This window comes from Oncorhynchus tshawytscha, linkage group LG01, assembly GCF_018296145.1.
Source record: "Oncorhynchus tshawytscha isolate Ot180627B linkage group LG01, Otsh_v2.0, whole genome shotgun sequence".
In the NCBI taxonomy this organism is placed as follows: domain Eukaryota; kingdom Metazoa; phylum Chordata; class Actinopteri; order Salmoniformes; family Salmonidae; genus Oncorhynchus; species Oncorhynchus tshawytscha.
In genome coordinates, this window is record NC_056429.1 from 82,229,682 (window position 1) to 82,254,859 (window position 25,178).

At 40.7% G+C, this 25,178-nt stretch overlaps 1 protein-coding gene across 5 annotated transcripts in view; it reads right to left on the reverse strand.

Moving 5' to 3' along the window:
- Positions 1–13,526: 13,526 nt before the first annotated feature.
- LOC112258082 (calcium-activated potassium channel subunit alpha-1) overlaps positions 13,527–25,178 on the reverse strand; it is a 222,235-nt gene continuing 210,583 nt past the window's right edge. For 4 of the 5 annotated variants that reach the window (XM_042326592.1, XM_042326589.1, XM_042326586.1 and 1 more), the window contains 2 exons: positions 16,248–16,276; positions 13,527–14,001 (listed from right to left, as the gene is read on the reverse strand). In XM_042326592.1, the coding sequence (XP_042182526.1) occupies positions 13,826–14,001; positions 16,248–16,276 (205 nt within the window). In that variant the 3' untranslated portion in view covers positions 13,527–13,825. The remainder of the gene's footprint in view (positions 14,002–16,247; positions 16,277–25,178) is intronic. The other variant, XM_042326594.1, reaches the window with a different exon arrangement.

The following is a 25,178-nucleotide window of genomic DNA, read 5'->3' on the forward strand; positions in this document are numbered from 1 at the left end:
CAACAAGATGCAGAGGTATTCCTGTACGTAAACAGCATCATTAAAACGGTCATGTTTTTACCTTGAGACATTTGTTGTTGTTGAGAGATTACATGGTTAAAGGATTTATTTAAGTGATAATACCCGAGAAGCCAGTGTTTGGAGGAAGTCGAAGTCGAGGGCTGGCAAACCGTGCAAATATATCTTCCGAACACCGGCTTCCAGGACATTATCGTTTTTACACAACGGGTTGCCAACATATTCAAATAATGATTGACATATTTTCATCAAAAACGTTATTTTGATGAATTTATTCATACTATTTCATCCTTGCACAAGATATAGTCCAGACACAAATCTAGGGTTTCTACCCAAGCCATCTAGATGGTTTAAGGATTTATACATGGTTGAAGGATTTATATATATATATATATATATATATATATTTATACTGGATGCCTTCCTAATTTTGGGTTAAAACATTTAACAAATGTACTAATATTGGATAGACTATTAGCATACATTTTTCTGAGGGGATATGTTCTTTGGAGAAAAGTTGTAATATTCTAGCTGTGCCACTAGAGATGCTGGTTCGAGTCCTGGCTCTATTGTAGCCGGCTGCGACCGAGAGACCAATGGAGCGGCGCACAATTGGCCCAGCGTCATTAAGTGAGTGTTTGGCCGGCAGGGATGTCCTTGTCCCATCGCGCTCTAGCACCTCCTGTGGCGGGCCGGGCGCAGTGCACGCTGACACGGTTTCCAGGTGTACGGTGTTTCCTCCGACACATTGGTGTGGCTGGCTTCCGGGTTAAGTGGGCATTGTGTCAAGAAGCAGTGCGGCTTGGTTGGGTTGTGTTTCGGGGGATGCACGGCTCTCGATCTTCACCTCTCCCAAGTCAATACGGGAGTTGCAATGATGAGACAAGACTGTAACTACCAATTGGATACCTCGAAATAGGGGAGAAAAAATGGGTAAAATAATATAAAAATATATATATATTATGTCCGCCCACACTGTCTCAGGGATACACTATGTGCCTTGTATCTCACAAAGAATATGAAAATTACATCTTTACCCCCAGGTCGTAGGCCTACTCCATCAATAAGAGTCAGACATACAGTAGTGCACTACATAGGGAATAGGTTACCATTTGGTACGAGTCTGATTTCAAGCCTGGTTTTAGATTAGCAACATTTATCACTGTGAGAGAAGATGGTATAATTAGCTTGTCAGTCTACTTTAGGCTGAGCTAGCGCCTGGCTAGAGCTCTGCGGGAAGAAGGATGGACTGCATGCCAAAGGACCTGACAGCCAGTCGATAATGTGGCAATTAATGTCATAAATAATTCTAAAGTCAATTATTTCAAAATGGACCCTGCGCTCTCAAAAAAGCACTGTATTTGCTATCCTTTCCCTTCTAGCAGACGGGGTCGATTTTTTCCCCTTCTACATATGGGACTAATAAAGCCATATGGCAGGGTTTACCAACTAGAAGAAAAAAAAGAAACGCACACCTATTTAGGCGAGGTGCTGGCTAGCGGATTAGAAAACTTAAAAATAAAGGAGAGCCACACACTCTAGGAGCTCAGATGCAAAAAATGTAATTTACCCATTAGGGTAAAAAAACAATTAAGGCTAAAAACACCAGGAAATCAGCTCCAAATGATTTTGATGTTGGAAATCTGTTCCAAGTATTCCCACGCATAATACAGGCACGTGATCATATACAAATGTAAGCAATGTTCGAAATTATTATGTTTTAGTCAAATATCATATCTGCTCTTGCGGTCAACTTGCAGTCTACAGATTATTTGTAATTATGTTCCAGCCCCCTGACCTGCCACTCAAGAAAAAATTGGCCTGCGGGGGATTCTAGTTGAGGATCCCTGCCATATGGTGAAACCATAATCATTTCGGATAGGATTTATACAGTAGATGTTTTTATGTGTATTTGTACAGTCAACACAAACATACATTTAATTTGAGTATGCCTAATATACTGTGTGTGCGTGTGCGCGTGCGTGTGTGTGTGGACGTGTGTGTGCGGACATGTGTGTATGGACGTGTGTGTGTGTGTGGACGTGTTCCCACAAGAATAGTAAATGAACAAACATTTGACCAGCTGGGGACATTTTGTTAGTCGCCACAAGGTCAAATGCTATTTCTAGGGGGTTTAGGGTTAAAGTTAGAATTAGGGTTAGTTCTAGGGTTAGGTTTAGGGTTAAGGTTAGATCTTTGGGATAAGGTTAGGGGTTAGGGAAAATAGGATTTTGAATGGGACTGAATTGTGTGTCCCCACAAGGTTAGTTATACAAGTGTGTGTGTGTGTGTGTGTGTGTGTGTGTGTGTGTGTGTGTGTGTGTGTGTGTGTGTGTGTGTGTGTGTGTGTGTGTGTGTGTGTGTGTTGGTGGTATCATTATTTCTTTGTCATATTTTCTAATACATTTCGGTTGAAATTGGAAAATGTCAAAACATATATTGTTAATACGGGTATCAAACAACCGTTTTCATCCAAATTAAAGTGCCTCATCTCCTCTCATGTCCGGTCATAACAGAATGGTTTCTCAAGTTCATAAATAATGTGAGTCAATAATTTAATGGAAATAGCAGTTAAATATATCAGATGTATCTCTAAATCCTTCCGGAAAGCCTTGAGATGGAGGGTCAAGCTGGGTGGTAATATATAGAGTAGACTGTGATGTCTGAAGGTCGTGTCAGTTCTCTTCTACATAATGCATGGATCGTGTAACTCAGACTGACTCCAATCTCCTGAACCTGAACCTTGGAATGAGCATTTTACTAAGTAAATCAGCCAACATGGTGGCATTTCTATTAACCCACCAATGTGCTACTGACACAGGCATGAATCATGAATCATATCATATCTTACAAATTATAAATCATGTTTACTACTACATAGGGTGAGGGGTAAATGTTATTAGATACATACCGCCATCTGTTTTGCAGTTATGGCTAATTTATTTTTAGCGCAGTAGTAAGTAATAAAATGGAGTGTTGTCTTTTAGAGGGTTGGGAGTAATAACAACTGGGAAGGAGGGTAAATGGAGGGCACTGGTGTATTCAATCTAGCATATAGTCAATCAGAATATAACTAATGTACTTGTACTGAATAGTGTCTTTGGCACATTGAATTTTACTGTGAATTTGACCAGATTATACCAAATAACCTCAACATTGACTGTACAGTATAGTTAAAACAGTAATGTTCACTATCAAGAGGTCCAAATGCAACATGATAAGTCATTACTTCAGGAGATGTACAATAGCCTATATATGTAAAACAAATATACTTCCCACATTGTCTTCTCAAGGTACACTGTAAAAAAAAAAAGTAATTATGTTGTTTTACGGTAACTTACTGGCAGCCAGTTACCTGTAATTTACTATAAAAGAAAGTACAGTATATAACCATAATTTCCCCCCCAAACTGTAGTTTAACAGTACCTTACTGTAAAGTGCTTCCTTTACAATAATGTACTGTTAAACCAAAATGTAACCCGATGAGGTTGATATTTTCTCTGTGAAGCAGTGTAGTCTTCTCTAGTATTGGATATGTTCAATAATAATTCATGTGTAATACGTTGCATTATATCTCACTGTACTGTAAATATGTACTGTACGCCCAATAGGGTTTATATGTTGTATTTGAAGCGGTTTACACACCCCCAGGACACTGGTTCAAGCATTGAGGTAGCAGAGAGCTTTGATTTATGCATGCAAGCACTGAAACAAAGGAGTGGAACATTTTGACCTTTACAGAAAACACAAAGGGTTCAGGGCCAACGGTGCCTCAGAGGAAAACTGCACCCTTGTGAACCAGCAGGGGGGACTTCGCATACGACAGGGATCAAATGTTTATCTGCTACCGTTTGTACCGCTGAATTGTACCAGTTGAAAAAGGGAAGAACTGAATCTCCTTGTCTGTCTTTGCTACACCATTCTTTTTTTCCTTCCATTGAATGCTTCACCTTCATTATTTAGATTTGTTTTCTTTCATGAATGCTTTCTTTTGTTTATATAATATAAGAGTCAAAAATAGGAGAAAAGGAAGTGATAGTGGAAGTAATAAAAATGAAAACATAATTTTACTTGACTAATTTTAAATCAAGTTGGGTTTATTGAAATGTTTTAGAATGGTTGCAAGGTCCAATAGTGTACAGGTCCCGTGTTGTTCAACCCCTCTGCTTGCGTGCAGCCAGGATCCTTCTGTTCTCATTCCTTTCTGTATCTGAGAGGAACCTAATGCAAAATGAATGTGGCCCATGGCATAAAATATGGTAGTAGAGCTTGGCACAGAAGATCTCTGATCAAAAAGCCTTGGAACATCTGTGTAAACACATGGCTTTTTTTCAACCATGTAGACAATGTTCCCATAGCCTTAAGATATATGTCTGGGGCAATATACATTGCCCTGAGGCTGTACTCTACTGTACCAGGCTGGCACTCAACATCTGTAAAACACCCAGATCTACTTGCAATATCCACATGCAATATCCAAGCATTATCGTAGGGTGTAGTGGAATATCGAAGCATTATACCAGGGTACAGTAGAATTAAGACTTGGGTCTTAATTTGGGGTCTTTGTTGATACAAATATTTTCTTAAACATTCAGCTTATTAGTTTAGTGAACGAAAAACTGTTTCGACTTTGTACAGTAAAAAAATATCTAACATGTCCCCAAACTATTTCAATATTAGGATTTTCTTCCTAATATTTTAGGTGGTGTAGTTCTCCACTAATGCATATAATTAATTGTCAATATAAAGATAAGCAGACCTTTGATCTATTGAATAACAATAGTTATTAGAAATAACATGGTCTGAAAAGACCATATCATATAAAGGTCATATCTGTGGGTTTACGTGCGTTTGTAATCCAAACAAAAAGGAACAAGAAATACCAGTGAACGATAACAACCTCATAGAAACCTGCTCCTCCTTCCTTTGTTGTTGTTCTTCTTCTGTATTTCTGTTAATAATAGCCCAAGGTAAAGATTTATCTGCTGTTGACAATTTACTTCAGCTTCAAATAAAGCAGCCAAGGTCACTTTTTCCTTCCCCTTTTTTTCTCCTTCTGTGGGCTGCCGGTCCCCACAGGATTAAATTGTCATGTCCTTCTAATAGACAGCACAGGGAATCATTAGTCCTGCTCAGCTGTCTGACTGATAGGCTTTTCAGGCCTATCATCAGAGTGTCTGGCTGTGCCCAAAATAGCACCCTATTCCCTACACTGTGCACTACTGTTGACCGGGGCCCATAGGGAAACACATAGGGCTCATCAAATGCAGTGCACTATGTAGGGAATAAGATGCAATTTGGGACGCAGTCACAGCCATAGGCCTCCCCTCCCTCCCTCCCTCAGCCAGCCAGCCATTATTGACACTGTGTCAGGGCTGAGAGGAGGATGGCTTAATCAGGCAGGACACTCAACATTGATTTGACAAGCCTGGCGTAATGACCTCCTTGTTTTGGTAAAGGATCACTGTTTATCCAGGATGGCATTGATGCACTAAGAGCCACCGCCTAGCTAGCTAGCTCGCCTACTGCATTGTCATGGAAACTATTATCACTAGAGGCTGCATGGCTAGCTCTGCTCTGGTGTGTGTATGTGTGTGTGCTCTGATGCTGCTCTGGCAGTGATCTCTGTAACCAACAATCCTGTATTTCAGTAGTGCAGTAGTGCATAGGGATTAGGGTACCATTTGGGGATGCACACTGAGTGTGCTTCAGTAGCCGCGACAGCCATGGTGGATCAGTGCAATCAACAGCCCCTCCGGTTCCCTCGAGCCTCTGAGGTGTCAGACAGTAAATATTATTGGCATGCTGACAGTCCCCCGCCGAGCCAGGGTGTGTAAAAACGTTAATAAGCAACATGATGGGCCCACTTCATCCCAAGGTGAGAACGTGGAGACTGTCTTATCAACTATTATCCACAGGCTGCACTGAGACAACCAAGCCTCCCCTGTCAGATGATTTGGCTGGCAATCGCAAAGGGGGAAATTCAGACACAGAGTTACACGCTTGTAAATGGAAATGTATTTCCTTTTTATGCTTTTCTCTCTGTGCATATTTTGACCTTGAACTTAAGCATGAGGAAACGCATGTGACAATCAGCTTTTCCTTTGGGGTGGAGATTAAAGAAATAAAGGTGTGGCTACAGATACACCGTATTCTGACCTGGACTTAATTCCCTCATTCCACCACCTTTAAGTGTGAGGAAACCATGAATAAGGTCCAGCACCTGTTGGTTCAAAGTGGAAAAACATCTACACTTAATAACAGCGTTCTCCTTGCACTGTAATGTATAAATTGATAAGCGCTAGATAAATGAGTAATCCGTTTGGAGAAGGGGATTGTAATTACAAATAGAAATGGTTTTAGATGATTTTTTCTTATGATCACTGGAGACATGTGAAACCAGTCATATGGAAGCGAACTGAAAATCATATCAACATGGAATGTATTGCAGACCCTTATCACAGCGAAGTAGGCTATAACTAGCTGTGCCGTTATGAATAATTGTTATTGTTTGTCTTCATAATTTGCAGGGATGAAATTTGGAGATCCAATCTATTGGCTTCTGATGTGATCTTCCTGTCCGGGTTGGTGCCCCCCTCGGGTTCGTGCCATGGGGGAGATCTTCATGGGCTATACTCAGCCTTGTCTCAGGGTAGTAAGCTGGTGGTTGAAGATATCAATCTAGTGGTGTGGGGGTTTGGCAAAGTGAGTGGTGTTATATCCTGCCTGTTTGGCCCTGTCCGGGTGTATCGTCGGACGGGGCCACAGTGTCTCCCAACCCCTCCTGTCTCAGCCTCCAGTATTTATGATGCAATAGTTTGTGTCGGGGGGCTAGGGTCAGTCTGTTATATCTGGAGTATTTCTCCTGTCTTATCCGGTGTCCTGTGTGAATTTAAGTATGCTCCCTTTTATTCTCCCTCTCTTGTTCTGTTTTTCTTTCTCTTCTCTCGGAGGACCTGAGCCCAAAGGACCATGCCTCAGGACTACCTGGCCTGATGACTCCTTGCTGTCCCCAGTCCACCTGGACATGCTGCTGCTCCAGTTTCAACTGTTCTGCCTGCGGCTATGGAACCCTGACCTGTTCACTGGACATGCTACCATGTCCCGGACATGCTCTCTCTCTACCGCACCTGCTGTCTCTAACTCTGAATGATCGGCTATGAAAAGCCAACTGACATTTACTCCTGAGGTGCTGACCTGTTGCAACGTGAATTTGAGTATGCTCTCCAATTCTTTCTTTCTCTCTCTCTCGGAGGACCTGAGCCCTAGGACCATGCCTCAGGACTACCTAGCAGGAGGACTCCTTGCTGTCCCCAGTCCACCAGGCCGTGCTGCTGCTCCAGTTTCAACTGTTCTGCCTGCGGCTATGGAACTCTGACCTGTTCACCGGACGTGTTACCTGTCCCAGACCTGCTGTTTTCAACTCTCTAGAGACAGCAGGAGCGGTAGAGATACTCTCAATGATCGGCTATGAAAAGCCAACTGACAATTACTCCTGAGGTGCTGACCTGTTGCACCCTCGACAACCACTGTGATTATTATTATCTGACCCTGCTGGTCATCTATGAACGTTTGAACATCTTGGCCATGTTCCGTTATAATCTTCACCCAGCACAGCCAGAAGAGGACTGGCCCCCCCTCATAGCCTGGTTCCTCTCTAGGTTTCTTCCAAGGTTCCGGCCTTTCTAGGGAGTTTTTCCTAGCCACCGTGCTTCTACATCTGCATTGATTGCTGTTTGGTTTCTGTACAGCACTTTGTGACATCGGCTGTCACAAAGTGCTGTACATTTGATTGATTGTAGCGACCAACCTACCGTGTTGATTTATGCGCTCGACAATGTTTTAACTATATGCTATATCATGTTAAATATTAGCCACTATTGGGAGACAGTAATACCCACATACATTTATAACTGTCCCTTTAGTATCCTTTAATGTGTAGCCTACATTTTGCATCATTCCATTCCATTCTGTTAACCTTTCTTTCCTTTGTCACGTCCGTGTAGTTTTTCCTGAGGGTAGCTAGCAATAGTTGCGCAATAATTATAGAACTCAGATCACACATAGAAGTTTAAACCTGCAGCCTGGCGCACAGTTCAAGATGACTGCACTGCTGTCATTACAGTTCAATGCTTAGTGAGGATTATTATGGTAGATTTATAGGACTGTTTAACCCCTATTGTACAGTACACTTGTCTCACCGTCCAATATTTCATGGATTTAACTTGAATATGGAAACTCTCAGGATTAATCAAACCACTGTCTTTTGCTTCATCAATATATTTTGTTCATAAAGTCTCAACAAACCATTTTTTAAATGATTCATAAATACTTTCCTAACCCTAAAATAATTGACAAGATCAGAGTATTTTTTAAATCTACCAATTGATGCTGAAACGGAGATGAATATTCATATATTTAGATGGATTTCTTTCATTGATCCCTAATATTCTGAACCTCTTCTCTTGATATTCTAGTGAGTCTGTCAACAAAATTTGAAATAAAGGTACACCGTATTTAAAGAGCGTGTTACACACCTGCATAAGGTAAATCTGAATACCTGGACACACCTAGACAAAAGGAACACTTATGTGAGAATGCGATTCCTTGACTACAGCTCAGCGTTCAACACAAGTGCCCTCAAAGCTCATCACTAAGCTAAGGACCCTGGGACTAAATACCTCCCTCTGCAATTGGATCCTAGACTTCCTGACAGGCCGCCCCCAGGTGGTAAGGGTAAGAAACAAGACATCCTCAACACGGGGTCCCCTCTGGGGTGCGTGCATTGTCCGCTCCTGTACTCCCTGTTCACTCATGACTGCATGCGGAGGCACGGCTCCAACACCATCATTAAGTTTGCCGACCACAACAGTGGTAGGCCTGATCACAGACAATGACGAGACAGCCTATAGGGAGGAGGTCAGAGACCTGGCCGTTTGGTGACAGGACAACAAACTTTCCCTCAACGTGATCAAGACAATGGAGATGCTTGTGGATTACAGTAAAAGGAGAACAGAGCACACCCCCATTATCAACAACAGGGCTGTAGTCGAGGAGGTTGAGCGCTTCAAGTTCCTGGTGTCCACATCACCAACAAACTAACATGGTCCAAGCACACCAAGACAGTCGTGAAGAGGGCATGACAAAACCTATTCCCCCTCAGGAGACTGAAAATATTTTTCATAAAGGTTCTACAGCTGCACCATCGAGAGCATCCTGACTGGTTACATCACTGCCTGGTATGGCAACTGCTCGGCCTCCGACCATAAGGCACTACAGAGGGTAGTCCGTACGGCCCAGTACTTCACTGGGGCCAAGCTTCCTGCCATCCAGGACCTCTACACCAGGCGGTGTCAGAGGAAGGCCCTAAAAACTCCAGCCACCCTAGTTATAGACTGTTCTCTCTGCTACCACATGGCAAGCGGTAGCGGAGCGCCAAGTCTAGGTCCAAGAGGCTTCTATAAACAGCTTCTACCTCCAAGCCATAAGACTCCTGAACATCTAATCAAATGGCTACCCAGACTATTTGCATTGTCCCCCCCTTTTACTCTGCTGCTACTCTGTTTATTATCTATGTCTAGTCACTTTAATAACTCTACTATACTGACATGTACATATTACCTCAATTACCTCGACTAACCGGTGCCCCCGCACATTGACTCTGTACCGGTACCCCCTGTGCATAGCCTCTCTATTGTTGTTTTAATTCTGCTATTTAATATTTGTCACTTCTATTTATAATTTTGGGGGGTATTTTTGCTTAAAACTGCAATGTTGGTTAAGGGCTTGTAAGTAAGCATTTCACTGTAAGGTCTACACCTGTTGTATTCAACACACATTTCATTTGATTTTGAATACCAACTACTGAGAAGTGCATTGGAAAGTGTGAGTAGGAAAAACATACATTACCTATGTCTGAATTTGCCCCAAAATGCCTTGTGTATATTAGAATATATAGCCTAGAAACTACAGTATACTGGACTGTATTCCTCTTAAAATGGAGTTGATATTTCATATGTACAATATAATTAGTAATTCAATTATTAGGGATCCCCCCCCCCACCTAAAAATAAATACAAGTTCACAAATAACAATATGACATAGAACACAATACATCAGTTTTTTTAATTTGTGAAAATACAAAATGAAATCATGTACAACTTATTTACAATCCTTAAAAAGACAATATACTGTATTTAGCATTGGATATTGTATGTACAGACATAGGACCTTAATTTGATAGTAGTGTATTTGAGGTTCAAAAAGGCTTCTGAAGTTTGTAGTTTCTACTTTGAAATTTCAGACTTGATTTTCCCTAAAGGACCATTTTCATAATGTCCATGAATTCTAATACACATAATTCACATTTCCTTTTGCTGCAGGATTATTTCCTTGCTGTAGCAAACTGGCTCAAATTAAGATTCTACATCTGTATGACATAGTCAGAAATATAAACGTAGCACTTGTCATTGTGTCCACAAATCAAAGTGTTAAAATATACAAACAAAACAAACTAAACTGCAATGCCAATCTCCTCTTCACCCAACATCTATAAACGCAATAGGAATAATTCACTAAAGCTTTGTATTGACTTCTTGAAAGGACCAAGAAGTAAACATAGAACATTTTATTTCGCAGTTACTAAGTAAATTCCTAATTTCAAAATTAGTTTAAGACTTTTTAACTCTCATCATTAGTTACAATGCTAATTATCTTCAGGAAATCTGTACATTCCCAATAACCTTTTACAATTAAATATCACATTTTTCCAAGAATTTACATGATTTGAAATGTAATTTATACGGTTTGAAATGTCTCTATGACTAGATATGACACACTCTTCTTTAGCAATAGAAATATACATGCCCTGCTTCTATATAACCCCTATCTTAATAAACCACTTTCTCTACAGTGGGTCTATAGCCAGAGTCCTTTGACCTAAACACTGCCCGGCACAATGCTGGCACAGAGGCACGGAAATCTTGGGTGATCCCCAAGTCAGCAAAATGCTACACCATTTCTTTCTTCAGATTACTGACTTTTTCTGTCTCTTTAAAGTAATGTACTGCTTTGTATTGTATGCAGACAGAAAAGAGATGAACACATATGGTTATGGTTTATGGACATGACAAATTGGTGAAGAGTTTGAGTGTCAGTTGTGTTACACCAAAACATGAGAAACTTGCATTAAAAAGCTTTGTACTGTAGTTAGCCAAATGATCCCTTTATGATTCAGCTGTTTTGGGGTATATCTACAGAAAATCCTCGACCTTCTTCTACAGTCTGAGTACAGCACTGGGACTGGTCATGGAGAACATCCAAGCTACTCTAGTGCCTCCATGCCAAGCAGAGCTTACAGCCAAAGGAGGATCTGTCTACAGGTATAGCTCTGGTCCAGGGGGTTAATGCACATTCCTCTACTAACAGAGAGTTGCGGAGAGAGCTGTAAGATTGGTGAGTGGGTTCAGGGGTCAGGGGTTGTTGTAGGTGCGCGATGGTACCAGAGCTACAGATATATACACCCACTTCATACGATATGTGGCTTTCTCAATACTTTCACCTAATTCCTGGTGATATTAACATAATTTACAGTATAACCCTCCCTGTGCTTCCAGGTACGTCTATTAAGGTAATTAAGGTATAGGTAGGGTTATACAGGTAGGGTTATACAGTATAACACTCCCTGTGCTTCCAGGTATGTCTATTAAGGAAATTAAGGTATAGGTAGGGTTATATAGGTAGGGTTATACAGTATAACCATCCCTGTCCTTCCAGATAAGTCTATTAAGGAAATTAAGGTAGGGTTATACAGGTATGGTTATACAGTATAACCCTCCCTGTGCTTCCAAATAAGTCTATTAAGGTATAGATAGGGTTATACAGGTAGGGTTATACAGTATAACATAATCCAATAGGTAGGCCTATTAGTTAAGGTAATTAAGGTCCGTTCATCTTATTAGCTGCTCGGTTAGCTTACTGAACATCCTCCAAAACAGCATCATCATACTTGGGTTATAGCATTATGCCGCTATAATGACAGGTCAAATGTATTGGGAATATGGTTTATTTTGTATTTCCAGTGTCATTCCACCCACATCTCATATTCCAGTACATTTGTTGGACATTGATATCAAAGCTAAAAAGGCAGGAAGTATCCTGTAGATCAGAAGACGCAAAAACACACTGGCCAATCGAAATAAGGCTTGGGCCAATACAATAAAATGTACTATTTTGACATGAATGTTGACAATCAATCACAAATATAGTCTTGGGAATTTACTCGTATTAAATGACGATCCACAAAGTGATAATATGGTGAAATCAAAATCGATAACAATATAATTATGGTGGGACTGCATTTAACAAAAAATACCATATACCCTTTTGCAAACTTTGTTATGTATTGTATCTTACCAGGCATGTCAAAAACACATGGACCCAAAGCGTACGACTTTCCAATACTGGATACATGTCAGTCTTGAAACACCATTCTACAAATGAAAGTAAAAAAATGAAAATGCTTTCAATGGCAAATCATTTGTCCAGTTTCATAACAATCTAATATAAAGTTTCATCATATGTAATCTTGTGTTGCGTTGCTATCTATTCTGACTGAAGCGACCCTCATTCTCCAAAATGGGTAATTGATGGAGTCTGGTCACTAAGGAAGAACTGGCTGTGCAAACTACATGGCTGAGTGTTAATGTTAGTGACTGTCTGACTGTACATTTGATTGATATATGATTGTATTTATGTATATTATGTTGCTTCATTTATATATAAATATATATTTATATTATGTTACTGTATGTACTGTACATATGAACTGGAAAAAGGTTGTCCTTTTCCAAGAGGTTAGTTTGTACTGATGTGATCAGTAACTGGTGACTGATGAAGAAGGAATCTGAGGGAGAATACTGAATGATGTTTTCCCATGCAAACACCCCGTTCGTCCCAACTACTAATTTGTTCTCCGGAGTTCTATGTTAAAAGAATGCTTCGGAATTTTGGCAATGAGGCCCTAAATCTACTTCCTCAGAGTGGATACCATGTCTCTGCATGCAGTTTGAAGGAAGTTGCTAACTTGCGTTAGCGCAATAACTGAAAGTCTATGGGTATCTGCTAGCATGCTAACACACTAGCAGATAGCGCGATGACTGGGAGTCTATGTGTAACGCTAGTTAGCATTGGCTCGTGAAACTAACTCAAACTTCCTTCATACTGGACACAGAGACATACAAATTGTATCTACAAGTTCATCTTTAATCTGGGGGAAATATATACAATCCCAAAGTATCCCTTTAAAGCTAGATTCTTTACTTGAAACAATAAAGTGGTCAACCCTTTTTTGGGGGGTAAAAAAGCTGAGGGACGGGCCTGGTGCAATGTAACCACTCTCTAATTCAGAGAGAGAGCTATGGATGCAAGGACTGACCAGCCAAAATATCAACATTACAGTTTTAACCATGTTTTGAGGCTATACAGTATTTGTTTACATTTACATTGTTTACAAACATTGGAGTAAAACAAACTTATATTTTGGGTTCTGATGGGGTACGACAGTTGAACTAAGCTCATGAGGCAAGTTTAAGTTATATTCTTCAAGATTCAATGGGTATATATCATTAAAGCAACTAAAGATTCAAGCTTTAAGGTGTTCTTCGGGTTCCAGTTCCACGGGTTCTAGGTGTACTTCCATGGGTTCTCTAGGTGGGTTCTAGATGTTCTTGGGTTCGAGTTCCAAGTTCTTTTTCCAGGTGTTCTACAGGTGGGTTCAACTGTAGGTGTCAACATGGGGTTCTGTAGTTCAGCATTCGTCCTCCACCTCTCTGATGGATGGAATATGGTTGTTGGTGGATTTGTAAGGGTTCTGGTTGACCTGGTGGTTGGCTGTGTGACTACTGTGACTAGTACTCATTGGCTTGATGTGAATGTTCCTGTGGTAGGCCGCGTTCTCAGGCTCATCTGTAAACCATGTCTTTTCTGAGAAGCAACAGAGAAATTAAACAGTTAATGGTTTGTGGATGTTACTGGTTCCGTCTTAAATGTCACCCTATTCCCTATACAGTGCACCTTCTTTTGACCAGAGCCCATAGGGAACTGGTCAAAAGTAGTGCACTAGGGAATAAGGTGCCACTTGGAGTGCAATCACTGTTTCCAAAATGTCTAAGTGATTAAAAGGCTATATCATAAGCATTCCAAATCAGTACTGTTTAAGCTGAATGGGACCTAATGTCAGATAGCAAGCTATCTTTATAGAATAGTTTACCATGCTGTTGTGTGTGTCAGTGGTCATGCAATGCAAATATCATAATGTAACGCCACAGTACAATAGTCTATAACAATCAATGCATTCAGCTCTGGGTCAGCTGGGATGGCTGAAATGGACTCATAGGTTGCGTCCCTAATGGCACCCTAATCCTTATATAGTGCAGTACTTTTGACCCAGAGCTTTATGGGTCCTGGTCAAACGTAGTGCAAATGGGAATAGGGTCCCATTTGGGATCTACCCAAAATCTACCCAAAATCGATAATGTTTATATTCAAGATTTAAAATAATTCAAAAGTAATATTGCTTTATGAGGGGCTTTAGGGTTTGGCTTGATGCAACCTGCATTGTGTGGATCAAATTAGAACTACAAGACCAACTGACGGTTGATTTGATATCCGTACTGTATATATTAAATGATGAAATTACTTATTCAATGACATTGTCCTAACAAGTGTACTTTCACAGAAGTATATGGTGGTTAGTGTAGAAAGATCCCTAATGGCTGACGTATCTGGTGGTTAGTGTAGAAAGATCCATAATGGCTGAAGTATCTGGTGGTTAGTGTAGAAAGATCCATAATGGCTGAAGTATCTGGTGGTTAGTGAAGAAAGATCCATAATGGCTGAAGTATCTGGTGGTTAGTGTAGAAAGATCCATCATGGCTGAAGTATCTGGTGGTTAGTGTAGAAAGATCCATAATGGCTGAAGTATCTGGTGGTTAGAGTAGAAAGATCCATAAAGGCTGAAGTATCTGGTGGTTAGTGTAGAAAGATCCATAATGGCTGAAGTATATGGTGGTTAGTGTAGAAAGATCCATAATGGCTGAAGTATCTGGTGGTTAGTGTAGAAAGATCCATAATGGCTGAAGTATCTGGTGATCAGTGTAGAAAGATCCATAATGGCTGAAGTATCTGATGGTTAGTGTAGAAAGATCCATAATGGCTGAAGTATCTGGTGGTTAGTGTAGAAAGATCCATAATGGCTGAAGTATCTGGTGGTTAGTGTAGAAACATACAGAATGGCTGAAATATCTGGTGGTTAGTGTAGAAACATGGATAATGGCTGAAGTATCTGGTGATTACTGTAGAAAGATCCATAATGGCTGAAGTATCTGGTGGTTACTGTAGAAAGATCCATAATGGCTGAAGTATATGGTGGTTAGTGTAGAAAGATCCATAATGGCTGAAGTATCTAGTGGTTAGTGTAGAAAGATCCATAATGGCTGAAGTATCTGGTGATTAGTGTAGAAAGATCCAAAATGGCTGAAGTATCTGATGGTTAGCGTAGAAAGATCCATAATGGCTGAAGTATCTGGTGGTTAGTGTAGAAAGATCCATAATGGCTGAAGTATCTGGTGGTTAGTGTAGAAACATACAGAATGGCTGAAGTATCTGGTGGTTAGTGTAGAAACATGGATAATGGCTGAAGTATCTGGTGATTACTGTAGAAAGATCCATAATGGCTGAAGTATCTGGTGGTTAGTGTAGAAACATACAGAATGGCTGAAGTATCTGGTGGTTAGTGTAGAAACATGGATAATGGCTGAAGTATCTGGTGATTACTGTAGAAAGATCCATAATGGCTGAAGTATCTGGTGATTACTGTAGAAAGATCCATAATGGCTGAAAGGATTTACTCTACTTTGACTGACTTCACTTGTTTACTTTATTGTCCCCATCTGGAAAATGTGTTTGCTGTTTAATTTGTCTGAAAACAAGTCAAAGTGGCATCAAACCATTTGGTGTGGTCATATAAACTACTCCATAATAGAGTATTTAAGAGGGACTGATGACGAGCTTATAGTCATGCAGGTCTGGGATGCTGTCAGGCGTTGTAGCATTTATTTTGGAAACACCAGAAGCTTCTTTGCTTTCATTTAGAAAGCAAAAAAAAGTCAACAAGGGCATGACTTTGATGCATTATCTACTTCATGCATATTCATTCATCGCATCCATACCTTGGCCCATTTTATTCATCCTTGTTGCACTTTAGAAAAACAAGTGTGAACTACGCATGTAAGACAAATAGGCATCATACATTGTAAAACCATACAGTGGGGAGAACAAGTATTTGATACACTGCCGATTTTGCAGGTTTTCCTACTTACAAAGCACGTAGAGGTCTGTAATTTTTATCATAGGTACACTTCAACTGTGAGAGACGGAATCTAAAACAAAAATCCAGAAAATCACATTGTGTGATTTTTAAGTAATTAATTAGCATTAATTGCATGACATAAGTATTTGATCACCTACCAACCAGTAAGAATTCCGGCTCTCACAGACCTGTTAGTTTTTCTTTAAGAAGCCCTCCTGCTCTCCACTCATTACCTGTATTAACTGCACCTGTTTGAACTCGTTACCTGTATAAAAGACACCTGTACACACACTCAATCAAACAGACTCCAACCTCTTCACAATGGCCAAGACCAGAGAGCTGTGTAAGGACAACTGTTGGTGCAATTATTAGAAAATGGAAGGTGACAGTCAATCACCCTTGGTCTGGGTCTCCATGCAAGTTCTCACCTTGTGGGGCATCAATGATCATGAGGAAGGTGAGGGATCAGCCCAGAACTACACGGCAGGACCTGGTCAATGACCTGAAGAGAGCTGGGACCACAGTCTCAAAGAAAACCATTAGTAACGCACTACACCGTCATGGATTAAAATCCTGCAGCGCACGCAAGGTCCCCCTGCTCAAGCCAGCGCATGTCCAGGCCCATCTGAAGTTTGCCAATGACCATCTGGATGATCCAGAGGAGGAATGGGAGAAGGTCATGTGGTGTGATGAGACAAAAATAGAGCTTATTGGTCTAAACTCCACTCGCTGTGTTTGGAGGAAGAAGAAGGATGAGTGCAAACCCAAGAACACCATCCCAACTGTGAAGCCTGGAGGTGGAAACCTTCTTTGGGGATGCTTTTCTGCAAAGGGGACAGGACGACTGCACCGTATTGAGGGGTGGATGGATGGGGCCATGTATCGTGAGATCTTGGCCAACAATCTCCTTCCCTCAGTAAGAGCATTGAAGATGGGTCGTGGCTGGGTCTTCCAGCATGAGAACGACCCGAAACACACAGCCAGGGCAACTAAGGAGTGGCTCCGTAAGAAGCATCTCAAGGTCCTGGAGTGGCCTAGCCAGTCTCCAGACCTGAACCCAATAGAAAATCTTTGGAGGGAGTTGAAAGTCCTTATTGACCAGCGACAGCCCCGAAACCTGAAGGATCTGGAGAAGGTCTGTATGGAGGAGTGGGCCAAAATCCCTGCTGCAGTGTGTGCAAACCTGGTCAAGAACTACAGGAAACATATGATCTCTGTAATTGCAAACAAAGGTTTCTGTACCAAATATTAAGTTGTGCTTTTCTGATGTATTAAATACTTATGTCATAATTACTTATAAATCATACAATGTGATTTTCTGGATTTTTGTTTTAGATTCCATCTCTCACAGTTGAAGTGTACCTATGATAAAAAATAACCGGCCCTCTACATGCTTTGTAAGTAGCAAAACCTACAAAATCAGCAGTGTATCAAATACTTGTTCTCCCCACTGTATGTCTAATAACCAGTCTAAATGTGCTAGGATGAAACTTAAAGGGGTTCTTCAGGATTTTGAATCTACTTCCTCTGAGTCAGATGAACTCGTGTATACCATGTTTATGTCTCTGTGTCCACTATGAAGGAAGTTAGAGGTCGTTTCGAGAGCCAATGCTTACTGGCGTTGGAGCAATGTCTGGAAGTCTATAGGTATCTACTAGCATGGGTATCTACGAGTTCATCTCTCTCTGGAGCAGTAGATAAAAGGGCCTCATTGCCAAAATCCCAAAGTATTCCTTTAAGGATTTTGGGCACTGACCAGCCAGGCTAGTAGATCACAAATTCATGTCCAAAATCTGTGCCATGCGATATTTGAACATTTCACTGGCCTGGCTAGCTTGTTTGTCAGATTATCTACTAGCCCAGTATAAAAAGTTCTAACCTCAGGCTAGCTTAATATCCATCCCTAAAAACATTTGAACACATCAAAGTGTATTACGGTAACATGGTTCCAATTAATTTGCTAATAATTGTATAAAATGATGTTACAGCATGTACTCTACATTGGTATACAAATGCAAAGCAACTATAGAATGTCCATGCTTGTTTCCACAGCGTTCAGAGAGTTGTCCATGCTACTGTATAAATGGTACTCTTTTTTGATTTGACTGTAATTTTTAAAAAATATGAAAAGCATGCAACATCCAAACTTAATATATCTAAAAGAGGCATTCGCCTATATTAAAATACTAGAATAAGTATGCTATGTAAGACCAAAAAATATGCAAGATAAATAAAAACAAGCTTGTAAGTATATTTGTAGTCTCACCTAGAGTACTAACCATTGTAGCATTCACTCAGCAACCTCAGTAACTGTTAAAGATATCCTGTAAACCCACACTTAAACTTCAGTATTCTCAAGGAGATCACACACAAATGATCTCTCAGTATGCAGTTTGTGTGAGTAGTTCCTTGTTTAGAGATTACAAGAGATTACAAGTGTAGTATTGCATTATATTCAGCTGGAGCCTTGGCTTAATAAACCATTTATAAACAGCATGTGACGCCTAGCATTGGGGTGAGTTGCTGTCAGGAGTGTTCTGGAATCCAATGGACTGCTTTAGCATTAGTTAGCCTAGCATGCTGATAAACAAGGCAGTTTAATAAAAAAACGAGTATTATTTCAATCTTCTCGATTTCGCGGATTGGATAATGGGATAATTAGGAGTCCAGTGACACCTTCCATCTCTGGACTGAGATATATCCCTTATCCGTCACTGCAGTGAAAAAATAGTCTCATAGGGCCGTTTGGACCTATATAGTTTTTTGGGCCTTTTCCCCCAGCATTGTCCCAGCCAGGAAGAATGAAGTCCTCCACAATAACATGGGGCTTGCCAGTCCTAGCCACTCGGTAGCTCACCATATAAGATGCTTCTAGACCCTTCTTATTAATGGTATCTGTTGCTTTTATACATGTCTTACTACTCCCGTGGCTTATTTTTCAAATTGCCATGTTTTGTCTCTAAATGTCTGCACAAGTTTCACGGAGTTCTGAGATAGTACTTTTGCACATATAACACACTGTGGCTGAGGAAAGGCACTACTCCTAATATAAGTGAACCTCAAATCAATGTAGTTCTCATCATATTTGCGCCTCTTCGATGGTCCAACGTCCCGGTCTGTTGTTCGATGCTTTCCCGGGTAAGGGGGCAGTAGCTCTTCGGCTGCATCAGATTCACAACTGTCAGTGTCGATGTTTGCTGGGCTAACAACAAATGTAGAATTACTGATGCTAGCATTGGATGTGCTCGCGGAAGCAGAACAACTTGTGTCGTTGACAGGTGTAGTACTGCTGGTAGTAGCAGTACTACCAGTAGAGCTGGTATGTGTCTCTATGGACACAAGCCTTACTTTTTTAACCACTTATCAATTTTCAAGCAAATGGATTGAGCAGCAGCTGCGTTTGGCTACTTATGGACTGTTAGTGGAATTCCCGCAAAAAAAGTAATGGTTAATGTGATTGGATGTTAATTATTTAACTAGGCTACCTGTACTTGACATTGTGTTGTTATTTCGCTGAACACACAACGGTTAAATTTTATTTTTGGCAGTGAAACGAGGCTACTCACACCTCACCCAAATTTATAGTCCCTTTGGAAAATATAAATGGACTGTTTGAAAATGTGAAGAAAAAATATGTACTGTATATACATTTTTTATATATGCCGACGGCATTGCTCAGTGTGGGAAAACCTGACATAGATAAATACATTTATAAATATGTTTATAAAAAGTGAGTCAAACCATTAATCAACCATTAACACATGCCTTATAAGTAATCTGATGAGTTGACAATAACTGCTTTATAACTGGTTTATTAGTACACTGGTAGTACATTATAAATTATTTTGAAATTGTGAACATACTATGATCAAACAGCTTGTGAATTATCTTAACTCAGTAATAAATAATTAAAATGCTTAAATGCCTATTTAGAGATTACTTACTGACCTTTACAAATATAGGAACAATGATTAATACATGTAAGTAAACTGTTTAGAAATGGCTTAATAAACCTCTTGAGACTAGGGGGCAGTATGTTGATGTTTGGATGAAAAACATACCCATATTAAACTGCCTATTTCTCAGGCCCAGAATCTAGAATATGCATATAATTGTCAGATTAGGACAGAAAACACTCTAAAGTTTCCAAAACTGTCAAAATATTGTCTGTGATTACAACAGAACTGATATTGCAGGCGAAAACCTGAGGAAAATCCAACCTGGAAGTGCTGTTTTTCCTGAAAGCTCTCTGTTCCATTGCCTGCCTTCACTCCATTTAAAGGGGTATCAACCAGATTCCTTTTCCTATGGCTTCCCCATGGTGTGAACAGTCTTTAGACAAAGTTTCAGGATTTTATTTTGAAAAATGAGCGAGAAAGATCACATTGCATCATTGTATGGCTGGGTGGCAGCAGCGTTTTGCATGCGCAACAGCTTGGAGCAGACATTTTCTCTCTCTCCTATTGAAGAAGCTAGTCCCGGTTGAAATATTATCGATTATATATATCGTAAAAACAACCTAAGGATTGATTATAAAAAACGTTTGACATGTTTCTACAAACTTTATGGATACTATTTGGAATTTCTGCCTGGTCGTGACCGCTCGAGCCTGTGGATTTCTGAACATAACGCACGAACCAAATGGAGGTATTTTGGATATAAAAATAATCTTTATGGAACAAAAGGAACATTTATTGTGTAACAGAGTCTTGTGAGTGCAAACATCCGAAGATCATCAAAGGTAAGCGATTCATTTTATTGCTTTTCTGACTTTCGTGACCAATCTACTTGGCTGCTAGCGGTTTGTAATGTTTTGTTACATCAACGCTTGGTATGCTTTCGCCGAAAAGCTTTTTTGAAATCTGACACGCCATGTGGATTAACAACAAACTAAGCTGTGTTTTGCTATATTGCACTTGTGATTTAATGAAAATGAATTGTTTTAGTCTTTTTTTCTTCTTTTTTTACCCCGTTTTCTCCCCAATTTCGTGGTATCCAATTGTTTTTAGTAGCTACTATCTTGTCTCATCGCTACAACTCCCGTATGGGCTCGGGAGAGACGAAGGTTGAAAGTCATGCGTCCTCCGATACACAACCTAACCAAGCCGCACTGCTTCTTAACACAGCGCACATCCTACCCGGAAGCCAGCCGCACCAATGTGTCGGAGGAAACACCGTGCACCTGGCAACCTTGGTTAGCACGCACTGCGCCCGGCCCGCCACAAGAGTCGCTGGTGCGCGATGAGACAAGGATATCCCTACCGGCCAACCCCTCCCTAACCCGGACGACGCTAGGCCAACTGTGCGTCGCCCCACGGACCTCCCGGTCGCGGCCGGTTACGACAGAGCCTGGGCACAAAGCCAGAGTCGCTGGTGGCACAGCTGGCGCTGCAGTACAGTGCCCTTAACCACTGTGCCACCCGGGAGACCGTTTTTAGTAATTTAATTTGAATTTTGCGCTCTGCAATTCAGTGGATGTTGACGAAAATGATCCCGCTAACGGGATGGGTGCATCAAGAAGTTTTAAGGGATCTTAATATCAAGTGTTATCTTCTGCTGTTATCAGCGCTTGAATTGGGATGAAAGAAGTGCTGGAGCTGTCTTTTTCCAAGTTGGTCCATTAAACTATGTTCGGCGAAATTCAAAAATTACATTATGCTATAGAGACCTCTGATTATTCACTGTTACGGGTTCATACAGATTTTCAATGACTTCTCCATGACTTTTAACCAAATTTGCATGGCTATTATTATAGTCTACATGAAAAAGTACGCATTATTGACACTGGAAGGCTGCTTGCTGTTGCCACCCTTGATATAAAATATTAAAACCAAATACTATTCTCTCATTCAATGAATCAGGGATCAAATGGATAAGGTATCTAACTAGACATGTTTATATACAGTACCAGTCAAAAGTTTGGACACACATACTCATTGCAGGTTTTTCTTAATTTTTTAAACTATTTTCTACATTGTAGAATAATAGTGAAGACATCACAGCTATGGAATAACACATATGGGATCATGTAGTAACCAAAAAAGTGTTAAACAAATCCAAATATATTTGAGATTCATCAAAGTAGGGGTGTTATACAGAAGATTGCCCTATTTGGTAAAAGACCAAGTCCATATATATTAATCTTAATGGTTGTACAGTCGTCTCAAATAAAACTGTGAAGGACCTCGGCGTTATTCTGGACCCTGATCTCTCTTTTGAAGAACATATCAAGACCATTTCAAGGACAGCTTTTTTCCATCTACGTAACATTGCAAAAATCTGAAACTTTCTGTCCAAAAATGATGCAGAAAAATTAATCCATGCTTTTGTCACTTCTAGGTTAGACTATTGCAATGCTCTACTTTCCGGCTACCCGGATAGAGCACTAAATAAACTTCAGTTGGTGCTAAATACGGCTGCTGGAATCCTGACTAGAACCAAAAAATTTGATCATATTACTCCAGTGCTAGCCTCTCTACACTGGCTTCCTGTCAAAGCAAGGGCTGATTTCAAGGTTTTATTGCTAACCTACAAAGCATTACATAGGCTTGCTCCTACCTATCTCTCTGATTTGGTCTTGCCGTACATACCTACACGTACGCTACGGTCACAAGACGCAGGCCTCCTAATTGTCCCTAGAATTTCTAAGCAAACAGCCTGAGGCAGGGCTTTCTCCTATAGAGCTCCATTTTTATGGAATGGTCTGCCTACCCATGTGAGAGACGCAAACTCGGTCTCAAACCTTTAAGTCTTTACTGAAGACTCATCTCTTCAGTGGGTCATATGATTGAGTGTAGTCTGGCCCAGGAGTGGGAAGGTGAACGGAAAGGCTCTGGAGCAACGAACCGCCCTTGCTGCCTCTGCCTGGCCGGTTCCCCTCTTTCCACTGGGATTCTCTGCCTCTAACCCTATTACAGGGGCTGAGTCACTGGCTTACTGGGGCTCTCTCATGCCGTCCCTGGAAGGGGTGCGTCACCTGAGTGGGTTGATTCACTGATGTGGTCATCCTGTCTGGGTTGGCGCCCCCTTGGGTTGTGCCATGGCGGAGATCTTTGTGGGCTATACTCAGCCTTGTCTCAGGATGGTAAGTTGGTGGTTGAAGATATCCCTCTAGTGGTGTGGGGGCTGTGCTTTGACAAAGTGGGTGGGGTTATATCCTTCCTGTTTGGCCCTGTCCGGGGGTGTCCTCGGATGGGGCCACAGTGTCTCCTGACCCCTCCTGTCTCAGCCTCCAGTATTTATGCTGCAGTAGTTTGTGTCGGGGGGCTAGGGTCAGTTTGTTATATCTGAAGTACTTCTCCTGTCCTATTCGGTGTCCTGTGTGAATCTAAGTGTGCGTTCTCTAATTATCTCCTTCTTTCTCTCTCTCGGAGGACCTGAGCCCTAGGACCATGCCCCAGGACTACCTGACATGATGACTCCTTGCTGTGTGTAACAGTGTGCAAAGCTGTCATCAAGGCAAAGGATGGCTACTTTGAAGAATCTAAAATCCAAAATATAGTTTGATTTGTTAAACACCTTTTTGGTTACTACATTATTCCATATGTGTTATTTCATAGTTTTGATGTCTTCACTATTATTATACAATGTAGAAAATAGTAACATATAGAAAAACCCTTGAATGAGTAGTTTGACTGGTACTGTATAAGGCTCAGATATTACTGTTTCAGGGGCGATCTCATCACAGGAAGTTATTTGTCAATTAGGCTATTCTTAGATCATTTTTTACATTGTCACAATAACTGTTTAATACATTTAAATTTAAGTAGTTTAGCAGATGCTCTTATCCAGAGCGACTAACAGTAGGGAATGCACACATTTTCAAACTTTTCCGTAGAGGGGAATCCCAGCTTTCCTACGGTGCAGATGTATTTAGGCTATCTATAGTGCCGGTGGAAAGGCGACAACTACATTAATGCTTAGTTAGCTATAATTAAATGGTGACAAAGCTGCTACAAGTTATGTTTTGATTTGGCCATCTAATTAGACTGTTGTCTGTCATTCTTTTATACCGGCTGTTGAAATGTCGCGCTCTCTCTCCTTGGGCAGCAGCCCACTCACACTGGCACACATGCAGCACCACAGACATGCACTGAAGGGTCATTCAGATAATGGCTGATATGTCATTTTTTAATTGATTGATCATATTTAAAAGTGTGCTTTCATGATGTACATTAACAACAATTATGAAACTAATTTCCATGACCTTACAAACCTTCATTTGACAACTTGGAACTGTGCATCATGCCATTCAGGCCAGCACATTTTCAATCTGCACACGTCTACTGTCACACGCAGATTCACTGACTAGCAGCAAATAAACTTGAACAAAGTGGAATCAGAAAAATTAATGCCCACTCTCCCTTGCTATTATTCAATGCAGATCCTGCCTTCATTCCACTTTGATCAAACTTTTTTGCCTTGGTGTGGGAATCTGGGCCGGCAACATGCTATTTTGTTTTATAGAGGAGCCGGTTATTTTTTTTTTGAAGTGCCAGTACAGCGCTCAGCTCTGGCCCAAGTCAAGCACTGGCTGTCATCATCGACTTAAGGCACTTCGGTAGCCATTTTGATTTCTATGTTATAGAGCCATTGATGTCGATCAGTGAGAAGAAACTGGATAGGACACTTGACAACAGTTAAGACAGTTAACAGGCATTACTCGACAAACATGGTTACATCCCAAATGGCCCCCTATTCCCTGAACCCTAAAAGCAAGAATCTTTTTTCTTTTTTTGCCCCCAAATTGGTAATGATTTAAAAGAGACACTAACTGTCAAGCAGTAACACT